Source organism: Cyprinus carpio, chromosome A22, assembly GCF_018340385.1.
Source record: "Cyprinus carpio isolate SPL01 chromosome A22, ASM1834038v1, whole genome shotgun sequence".
Lineage (NCBI taxonomy): Eukaryota > Metazoa > Chordata > Actinopteri > Cypriniformes > Cyprinidae > Cyprinus > Cyprinus carpio.
The window spans coordinates 15,573,652-15,583,254 of NC_056593.1; the positions used below are offsets into that span (position 1 = coordinate 15,573,652).

Here is a 9,603-nt window from a genome sequence, read left to right on the forward strand (position 1 = left end):
TACATTTGTTACGCATTAATCTTTGATACTGTTCTTTGTTAGTACATGTTAGCTCTGATCCATTAAATAATGTAAACAGGCACAACTTTTGTTCTTAATAATGTATTAGTAAATGTTGAAATTAACTAGGTTAATATATTAATGTTAAGTATTCGTATTTTAAGTATTAGGTTATTAATGTTAACAAATGAAACCTTATTGTAAGTTGTAAAGTGTCACCTGAGTGTTTGTTTATATGTTTTAAATTTAAGTAATTATATAATTTATTTAAATTATAAATAAATGCAAGGGTAATTGCGCTAAATGTTATGTTTCCCTGCAGTTACTGTAGAAAATAACATGGTGAAATGGTCAATGCAGACATTTTCCTTTCTCATTGTCTCTAATGCTCCTTGCTAGTTCATATGCATGCATGTATATATACTTTATGTAGGCTATAACTGTTTTTTTTTTCCCTTTTTGCTGTAATTGCATAGTTTTGTAAATTGTTGTGAAAATATATATATATTTTTTTCTCATGCCAACTTAATCAAGGGAGTTCTTTACTTTTAAAATGCATTAATCATAATGAGATGTCTATATATTTATAATTACAATGAAAGTAAACGTTTCGGCTGCGTATAAATTTTAAATGAAAGTGTAGTGAACAGTAAAGTAGATATTAAACATGAATTCGGGCCACGTCCGGCGCGCTGTACCCTTTAGTGTCGGGCCGATTCCGGCTCGGATGCGGCAGTGTCGTCTCGCTGACGGCCGATTGACTCGGGCGGGAATCGGGCAGTGAGTCCACAGGCATCCGGCCCGCGTGCGGCAGACGGAGTCGGGCCGAGTGGTAAGTCTCCGGCAGGCGAGAATCTAACCGGATCTGGCCCGAGTGTATTTTGCTAGGCTATCTGTGACTGCTTTATCAGATCGGCTATAGTCAAGTGCAAAGACCGACAGTGCGGTCAATTTGGACAAAGCAGTTCAGTCCTCTCGTAATTAGGCTACTTTAATTATTATGACATGAACGTAGCAGTCTCATCCAACCCCAATCAAACACACCTGAACAAGCTAATCAAGGTCTTCCAGATTACTAGAAGGCTACAGGCAGGTGAGTTTGATTAGGGTTGGAGTTGACCTGATCTCCTTGGATCTTTAAAACATAGTTTTTTGTTGCAGCGACACGCTTAATCGTTTTATTTTTGTGCGCCTCGCTGTCCGTTTTTTTTTTCTTGACGCACGAATTCAGTGCGTTTTCCAGCAGAGATCATTGTGCGACCGCAGGTCGGGAGGATGACAGCTCGAGCGTACTGCTCGCTGATTGCTGTTTTATCATGTCTGTCTGGATACTTGCGCATAACCGATGCCACAAGTGAGAAGATCTGTTAACTTTCTTGCACAGCCTGAAGAAATGCAGCAATAGGTGTCTCTCTGTCTTTGAATGTAACTCTATAATATGAGACCCAAATGTTTCAGGAGTCTGGACACAGAATAGGACATACTTATTTGATAATTAGGCTATTTCATTTCCTATTTGGGTTTATGTATATGCTTTAGATTAACTTTTTTCCCCCCATGGCATTGTTAGATGCCAGTTTCCTGTCATAACTATGCAAAGATTTGATGTCAAAAACGGTATCATAGCTATTAAAATATTTCTTATGCTTTTAAATCTGTACGTAACCTTAAAGAACAATCTAATATTAAAAAGGGTGCTAAAGTCTGATTTTGTGGTGGCTGTACTTTTAAAATTAAATTTTTATAGTCTTAATTAAAGTGAAGACTTTTGAAAGTTTTTAATCAGTGTTGAATGCTACAGTAATGTTAACCCTGCCTATGTTTCAAAATTACTTGTTTAAGTTGAAATATTTGTTGAATTGAAATGGTTGCACTACTAATAACACTTTTAAATGGGGTAACTTTGATGGGGTAATCTGTAACTTATTACATTTCCAAAGTGAGCTTCCCAACACTGGTGGCCGGTTTCTGTCCGATGAAGCTGACGGTCGTGCCGTCCCGTCGAGGATGTTTTTTTGATGGAGACTGCTCTGGAGGACACAAATGCTGTATGTTTGAGTCAGGACCTGCGTGCGTGCCGCCTGTTTCCAGTGAGTTAATAAAGAATGCTAGGGGTCCTCCGAAAAAAAAAAAGTCATGCATTGAATTTAATTTAAGTAGGGGTGCACGATAAATATCGGCCGATAATTAATGCACATCTCGTCAATAAAGCCGGTTCTCTAATCAGCGGTAAATTCCATCAGGTGTGTGATTTCACATAGAGCAGCTGTTACTACACCGAGGCCTTGTTAACTGACAAGTTAACTTTCATTATCAGTGTGGATTTGCGCAGCTTGTCAGTTAATAACGGCCCTTTGTAGTAACAGCTGCTCTATGTGAAATCACTCCCCTATTGGAATTTACCACTGATTAGAGAACCGGCTTTACTGACGAGATGTTCATTAATTATCGGCCGATATTTATCGTGCACCCCTAGATGTAAGCTTTTAAGCAGAGACTAAAGTGATATGTAAAACTTAATTTAGTTGAATGGAAATGTTCAGCATTCAGTGGTTCTTTCTCAAATTACATTTTAAATAGGGTTACTTGTAATCTGTAACCTATTACATTTCCAAAGTGACCTTCCCAACAATTGTGGCCGGTTTCTGTCCGATAAAGCTGACGGTCGTGCCGTCCCGTCGAGGATGTTTTTCTGATGGAGACTGCTCTGGAGGAGACAAATGCTGTATATTTGAGTCGGGGCCTGCGTGCGTGCCGCCTGTTTCCAGTAAGTTAATGGATGCTAGGGGTCTCTTTTAAGCAGAGACTGAAGTGTAATGTAATACTTTTTTTTTTTTTTTTTTTTTTTATTTAAGTGGATAGAATTATTCAGCAGTCATGGATGAAGCCAGGACTGTGTCCACCCCCAACCAATGGAAGAAGATCGTGTACCTCATCCTGTGACGGTGACTCTGACTGTCCCAACAATGAGAAATGCTGCAGCAATGGATGTGGACATTACTGTACGGCTCCATATACAGGTATTTGTGTTATATTGTTTTGGTTACTTGATGATGATGATAAGTTCATTTAGCCTTTTGTTCTTTTCAAAAGTACGTTTGAATTCATCCCTTACAGTTTTAAACAGGATGGCTATAGAAAATAAAGAGGACTGATACTTAGAATATTATTCACTCTGTAGGTAAAACTTGCTATTCATGCTTTGAGTGTTTCTTGCTGTATACTGAAGTGGCATACAGTGTATATGCACAGACTAAAGCTGACTGTCTGTGTTCATGCAGTGAAGCCGGGTCAATGTCCCAAACCAAAGAACGCTCCAGAATGTGCTGAAAGCTGTTTCCATGATGGCCAGTGTCCTTACACACAGAAGTGTTGCCCAACCACCTGTGGCCATGCATGCAGTGAACCAGATGAAGGAAATGGTCAGGGAAGTGGTTACGCAAGTGTTCATGTAAGTGTTCAGGGAGGTGATCATGGAAGTGGTTATGTGAGTATTCAGACAAGTGATCGTGGAAGTAGTTCTGGAAGTGATAAGGCTCAGGGAAGTAGTTCTGGAAGTGGAGGTGGTTCTGGAAGTGGAAGTAGTTCTGGAAGTGGGAGTAGTTCTGGATTTGGTTCTGGAAGTGGAAGTAGTTCTGGGAGTGGAAGCGGTCAGGCTCAGGGAAGTAGTTCTGGAAGTGTAGGTGGTTCTGGAAGTGGAAGTAGTTCTGGATTTGGTTCTGGAAGTGGAAGTAGTTCTGGAACTGGTTCTGGAAGTGGAACTATTTCTGGAAGCAGTCATGCTCAGGGAAGTGGTTCTGGAAGTGGAAGTAGTTCTGGATTTGGTTCTGGAAGTGGAAGTAGTTCTGGAACTGGTTCTGGAAGTGGAAGTAGTTCTGGAACTGGTTCTGGAAGTGGAAGTAGTTATGGATCTGGTTCTGGAAGTGGAACTATTTCTGGAAGCAGTCATGCTCAGGGAAGTGGTTATGGAAGTGGAACTAGTTATGGAAGTGGAAGTAGTTATGGAAGTGGTTCTGGAAGTGAAACTGGTTCTGGAAGTGGTCAGGCTCAGGGAAGTAGTTCTGGAAGTGCAAGTAGTTCTGGTAGTGGAACTGGTTCTGGAAGTGGAAGCAGTCAGGCTCAGGGAAGTAGTTCTGGAAGTGGAAGTAGTTCTGGATTTGGTTCTGGAAGTGGAAGTAGTTCTGGAACTGGTTCTGGAAGTGGAACTATTTCTGGAAGTGGTTATGGAAGTGGAAGTAGTTCTGGAAGTGGAAGTAGTTCTGGATTTGGTTCTGGAAGTGGAAGTAGTTCTGGATTTGGTTCTGGAAGTGGAAGTAGTTCTGGAAGTGGAACTATTTCTGGAAGCAGTCATGCTCAGGGAAGTGGTTATGGAAGTGGAACTAGTTATGGAAGTGGAAGTAGTTCTGGATTTGGTTCTGGAAGTGGAAGTAGTTCTGGATTTGGTTCTGGAAGTGGAAGTAGTTCTGGATTTGGTTCTGGAAGTGGAAGTAGTTATGGAACTGGTTCTGGAAGTGGAACAAGTTCTGGAAGCAGTCATGCTCAGGGAAGTGGTTATGGAAGTGGAACTAGTTATGGAAGGGGAAGTGGAAGTGAAAGTGGTTCTGGAAGTGGTCAGGTTCTGGAAGTGTCGGAAGGGAGTAGTTCTGGAAGTGGAAGTAGTTCTGGATTTGGTTCTGGAAGTGGAACTGGTTCTGGAAGTGGAACTATTTCTGGAAGCAGTCATGCTCAGGGAAGTGGTTATGGAAGTGGAACTAGTTATGGAAGTGGAAGTAGTTATGGAAGTGGTTCTGGAAGGGGAAGTAGTTCTGGAAGTGGAACTGGTTCTGGAACTATTTCTGGTTCTGGAAGTGGGAGTAGTTCTGGAAGGGGAACTATTTCTGGAAGCAGTCATGCTCAGGGAACTGGTTCTGGAAGTGGAAGTAGTTATGGAAGTAGTTCTGGTAGTGGAACTGGTTCTGGAAGTGGAAGCAGTCAGGCTCAGGGAAGTAGTTCTGGAAGTGGAAGTAGTTCTGGATTTGGTTCTGGAAGTGGAACTGGTTCTGGAAGTGGAACTATTTCTGGAAGCAGTCATGCTCAGGGAAGTGGTTATGGAAGTGGAACTAGTTATGGAAGTGGAAGTAGTTATGGAAGTGGTTCTGGAAGGGGAAGTAGTTCTGGAAGTGGAACTGGTTCTGGAAGTGGAACTGGTTCTGGAAGTGGAACTATTTCTGGAACTGGTTCTGGAAGGGGAGTAGTTCTGGAAGTGGAACTATTTCTGGAAGCAGTCATGCTCAGGGAACTGGTTCTGGAAGTGGAAGTAGTTATGGAAGTAGTTCTGGAAGTGAAACTGGTGGAAAGGCTCTGAGGGAAGAAGTGCAAGTAGTTCTGGTAGTGGAACTGGTTCTGGAAGTGGAAGCAGTCAGGCTCAGGGAAGTAGTTCTGGAAGTGGAAGTAGTTCTGGATTTGGTTCTGGAAGTGGAAGTAGTTATGGAACTGGTTCTGGAAGTGGAACTGGTTCTGGAAGTGGAACTATTTCTGGAAGCGTCATGCTCAGGGAGGAAGTGGTTATGGAAGTGGAAGTAGTTATGGAAGTAGTTCTGGAAGTGGAACTGGTTTGAAGTGGTTCAGGCTCAGGGAAGTAGTTCTGGAAGTGCAAGTAGTTCTGGTAGTGGAACTGGTTCTGGAAGTGGAAGCAGTCAGGCTCAGGGAAGTAGTTCTGGAAGTGTAAGTAGTTCTGGATTTGGTTCTGGAAGTGGAAGTAGTTATGGAAGTTCTGGAAGTGGAAGTGGTTCTGGAACTGGTTCTGGAAGTGGTCATGGCTCAGGTAAGTTCTGGAAGTGGCTCAAGTGGAAGTTCTGGTACTGGAAGTGGTTACGGAAGTGGAAGCGGTCGCTCAGGGAAGTAGTTCTGGAAGTAGTTATGGAAGTGGTTCTGGAAGGGGAAGTGGTTCTGGAAGTGGAAGTAGTTATGGAAGTGGTTCTGGAAGTGGAAGTAGTTCTGGAACTGGTTCTGGAAGTGGAAGTGGTTCTGGAAGTGGAACTGGTTCTGGAAGTGGTCAGTCTCAGGGAAGTAGTTCTGGAAGTGGTTATGGAAGTGGAAGTGCAAGTGCAAGTAGTTCTGAAACTGGTTCTGGAAGTGGAACTATTTCTGGAAGTGGAACAATTTCTGGAAGTGGTCAGTCTCAGGGAAGTAGTTCTGGAAGTGGTTATGGAAGTGGAAGTAGTTCTGAAAGTGGAACTGGTTCTGGAAGTGGTTATGGAAGTGGAAGTGCAAGTAGTTCTGGAACTGGTTCTGGGAGTGGAACTAGTTCTGGAAGTAGAGGCGATCAAAGAAGCAGTCATGCTCAGGGAAGTAGTTCTGGAAGTGGAAGTAGTTATGGAAGTGGAAGTGGTCAGTCTCAGGGAAGTAGTTCTGGAAGTAGTTATGGAAGTGGTTCTGGAAGTGGAACTGGTTCTGGAAGTGGTCAGTCTCAGGGAAGTAGTTCTGGAAGTGGAACTGGTTCTGGAAGTGGTCAGTCTCAGGGAAGTAGTTCTGGAAGTGGTTATGGAAGTGAAACTAGTTATGGAAGTGGAAGTGGTCAGGCTCAGGGAAGTAGTTCTGGAAGTGGAAGTAGTTATGGAAGTGGTTCTGGAAGTGCAAGTAGTTATGGAACTGGTTCTGGAAGTGGAAGTAGTTATGGAAGTGGAAGTGGTCAGTCTCAGGGAAGTAGTTCTGGAAGTGGAAGTGATTATGTAAGTGGAACTAGTTATGGTAGTGGAAGCGGTCAGGCTCAGGGAACTGGTTCTGGAAGTGGAACTGCTTCTGGAAGTGGTCAGTCTCAGGGAAGTAGTTCTGGAAGTGGTTATGGAACTGGAAGTGGAACTAGTTCTGGAAGTAGAAGCGATCAGGGAAGCAGTCATGTCCAGGGAAGTAGTTCTGGAAGTGGTTCTGGAAGTGCAAGTAGTTCTGGAAGTGGTTATGGAGGTGGAACTAGTTATGGAAGTGGAAGCCGTCAGGCTCAGGGAAGTAGTTATGGAAGTGGTTCTGGAAGTGCAAGTAGTTATGGAAGTAGTTCTGGAAGTGGAAGTGGTTATGGAAGTGGAACTAGTTATGGAAGTGGAAGCGGTCAGGCTCAGGGAACTGGTTCTGGAAGTGGAACTGATTCTGGAAGTGGTCAGTCTCAAGGAAGTAGTTCTGGAAGTGGTTCTGGAAGTGCAAGTAGTTCTGGAAGGGGTCAGTCTCAGGGAAGTAGTTCTGGAAGTGGTTATGGAGGTGGAACTAGTTATGGAAGTGGAAGCGGTCAGGCTCAGGGAAGTAGTTATGGAAGTGGTTCTGGAAGTGGAAGTAGTTCTGGAAGTGGAAGTGGTTATGGAAGTGGAACTAGTTATGGAAGTGGAAGCGGTCAGGCTCAGGGAACTGGTTCTGGAAGTGGAACTGATTCTGGAAGTGGTCAGTCTCAGGGAAGTAGTTCTGGAAGTGGTTATGGAACTGGAAGTGGAACTAGTTCTGGAAGTAGAAGCGATCAGGGAAGCAGTCATGTTCAGGGAAGTAGTTCTGGAAGTGGTCAGTCTCAGGGAAGTAGTTCTGGAAGTGGAAGTGGTTATGGAAGTGGAAGTGGTCAATCTCAGGGAAGTAGTTCTGGAAGTGGAAGTGCAAGTAGTTCTGGAAGTAGTTCTGGAAGTTGTAAGGGAAGTAGTTCTGGAAGTGGAAGTGCAAGTAGTTCTGGAAGTAGTTCTGGAAGTGGAACTGGTTGTGGTAGGTCTCATGGAACTGGTTCTGGAAGTGGTTATGGAAGTGCAAGTAGTTCTGGAACTGGCTCTGGAAGTGGAACTAGTTCTGGAAGTAGAAGTGATCAGGGAAGCAGTCATACTCAGGGAAGCAGTTCTGGAAGTGCAAGTAGTTCTGGAAGAGGAAGTGGTCAGTCTCAGGGAAGTAGTTCTGGAGGTGGAAGCGGTCAGGCTCAGGGAAGTAGTTCTGGAAGTGCAAGTAGTTCTGGAAGTGGTTATGGAAGTGGAAGTGCAAGTAGTTCTGCAACTGGTTCTGGAAGTGGAACAAGTTCTGGAAGTAGAAGTGATCAGGGAAATGGTCAGGCTCAGGGAACTGATTCTGGAAGTGAAACTAGTTCTGGAAGTGATCAGGGAGGCAGTCAAGCTCAGGGAAGTAGTTCTGGAAGTGGAGGCGATCAGGGAAGCGGTCAAGCTCAGGGAAGTAGTTCTGGAAGTGGAAGCGATCAGGAAAGCGGTCAAGCTCAGGAAAGTGGTTATGGAAGTGGAAGTAGTTCTGGAAGTGGAAGTGATCAGGAAAGTGGTCAAGCTCAGGAAAGTGGTCAAGCTCAGGGAAGTGGAAGCGATCAGGAAAGTGGTTATGGAAGTGGAAACAATCAGGGAAGTAGTTCTGGAAGTGGTTATGGAAACAGTCAACATCAGGGAAGTAGTTATGGAAGTGGAAGCGATCAGAGAAGTGGTTATGGAAACGGTCAACGTCAGGGAAGTAGTTCTGGAAGTGGATATGGGAGCAGTCATGGTCAGGGAAGTGGTTATGGAAGCAGTCAACGTCAGGGAAGTAGTTATGGAAGGGGAAGCAATCAGGGAATTAGTTTTGGAAGTGGTTATGGAAAAGGATATGGAAGCAGTCAAGGTCAGGGAAGTAGTTATGGAAGTCGACGTGATCAGGGAAGTAGTTCTGGAAGTGGTTATGGAAGTGGATATGGAAGCAGTCAAGGTCAGGGAAGTAGTTATGGAAGTCGACGCGATCAGGGAAGTGGTCATGGAAGTGGACAACGTCACGGAAGTAGTTATGGAAGTGATCATGGAAGGGGTCAACATCAGGGAAAAAGTTATGGAAGTGTTCATGGAAGCGGTCAACATCAGCGAAGCGATCAGGGAAGTGCTTATGAAAGCAGTCAAGCTGAGGGAAGCGATTAGGGAAATTGTCAGGGATGTGGTCATTGAAATGGGCACTTTGCATAACCCTTACTGGAGATTCTTTTCATTTGTTTTCCTGTTTGCTTAGTTTAGAAAGACCCCCCCCCCCCCATCAAATAAAAATTGATTTAAAGAGTTGGTGTTTTTGGAATCATTTGGCAGTTTTCTCACATAACTGCTTTCTGGCGTCAGTGCTTTGTGTAAGTTTCTCTCCCCGAGACCCGGACACCCCTAATTTTGAAAAGTATTAGTCTTTTGTATTTTTTTTTTTTTATTACACACAATATACAACATTGTCTTGGACTGTTGTTAGGATTTTTTTTTTGTTTGTTTTTTTTTTTTTTTTTCCCTCCTGCAGCTGTCATACCTTCTGCAAACTCTTTGCATTTTCTGTCTTCTCATGGAGGTTCTTTGGCTGGTCAGGAGTGTTGGATGCATCTCCCTTATGGGCTGCACTCAGTTATTCCTCTGTAGTACATGTCATCCATTTTTAATGAGTGCAATTTAAGGTTGTACTTTTTATTTATTTATGTATTTATTTATATAATATATGCTAGTAGGCTGCTTAAGTAGGCTTTTGTTTTTGGTCAAAAAATAAAATTCTGTACTTTCTATGTGTGTACTTTAAAGTATATTTTGAGTACTTTTTACACCCCCGTAAAGAGGTAATGCCTGCCTTCTGGTAATGATTATAATGCATTTTATTTAATGGTGCCTTTCT

At 43.2% G+C, this 9,603-nt stretch overlaps 1 protein-coding gene across 50 annotated transcripts; it reads left to right on the forward strand.

The window, feature by feature from the left end:
• Positions 1 to 1,120: 1,120 nt before the first annotated feature.
• On the forward strand, positions 1,121 to 9,156 carry LOC109047611 (fibroin heavy chain-like). 50 transcript variants are annotated; one of them, XM_042712047.1, is made up of 13 exons: positions 1,121 to 1,354; positions 1,941 to 2,090; positions 2,618 to 2,767; positions 2,856 to 3,020; positions 3,282 to 4,502; positions 4,671 to 4,821; positions 4,858 to 5,187; positions 5,235 to 5,312; positions 5,363 to 5,532; positions 5,918 to 6,652; positions 7,031 to 7,639; positions 7,724 to 8,217; positions 8,266 to 9,122. In XM_042712047.1, the coding sequence occupies exons 1-13, from the start codon at positions 1,276 to 1,278 to the stop codon at positions 8,968 to 8,970; spliced, it is 5,037 nt and encodes a 1,678-aa protein (XP_042567981.1). In that variant the 5' UTR covers positions 1,121 to 1,275; the 3' UTR covers positions 8,971 to 9,122. The 50 variants fall into 50 exon arrangements, with proteins under 50 accessions (XP_042567981.1, XP_042567988.1, XP_042567982.1 ...); XM_042712054.1 differs by having other exon boundaries at positions 7,031 to 7,172; positions 7,269 to 7,639; positions 7,724 to 9,121; XM_042712048.1 differs by having other exon boundaries at positions 5,918 to 6,429; positions 6,478 to 6,652; positions 7,724 to 9,121.
• The last annotated feature ends 447 nt before the right edge of the window (positions 9,157 to 9,603 follow it).

What these genes read in the sequence shown, in the direction of transcription:
- LOC109047611 (XM_042712040.1), top strand. Translation starts at nt 1,276, where the DNA reads ATGACAGCTCGAGCGTACTGCTCGCTGATTGCTGTTTTATCATGTCTG. An exon ending in CTGTACGGCTCCATATACAG is followed by an intron (nt 3,021 to 3,281) that starts GTATTTGTGTTA and finishes GTGTTCATGCAG; the next exon opens with TGAAGCCGGGTCAATGTCCC. An exon ending in TGGTTCTGGAAGTGGAACAA is followed by an intron (nt 4,521 to 4,688) that starts GTTCTGGAAGCA and finishes GAAGTGGAACTG; the next exon opens with GTTCTGGAAGTGGAACTATT.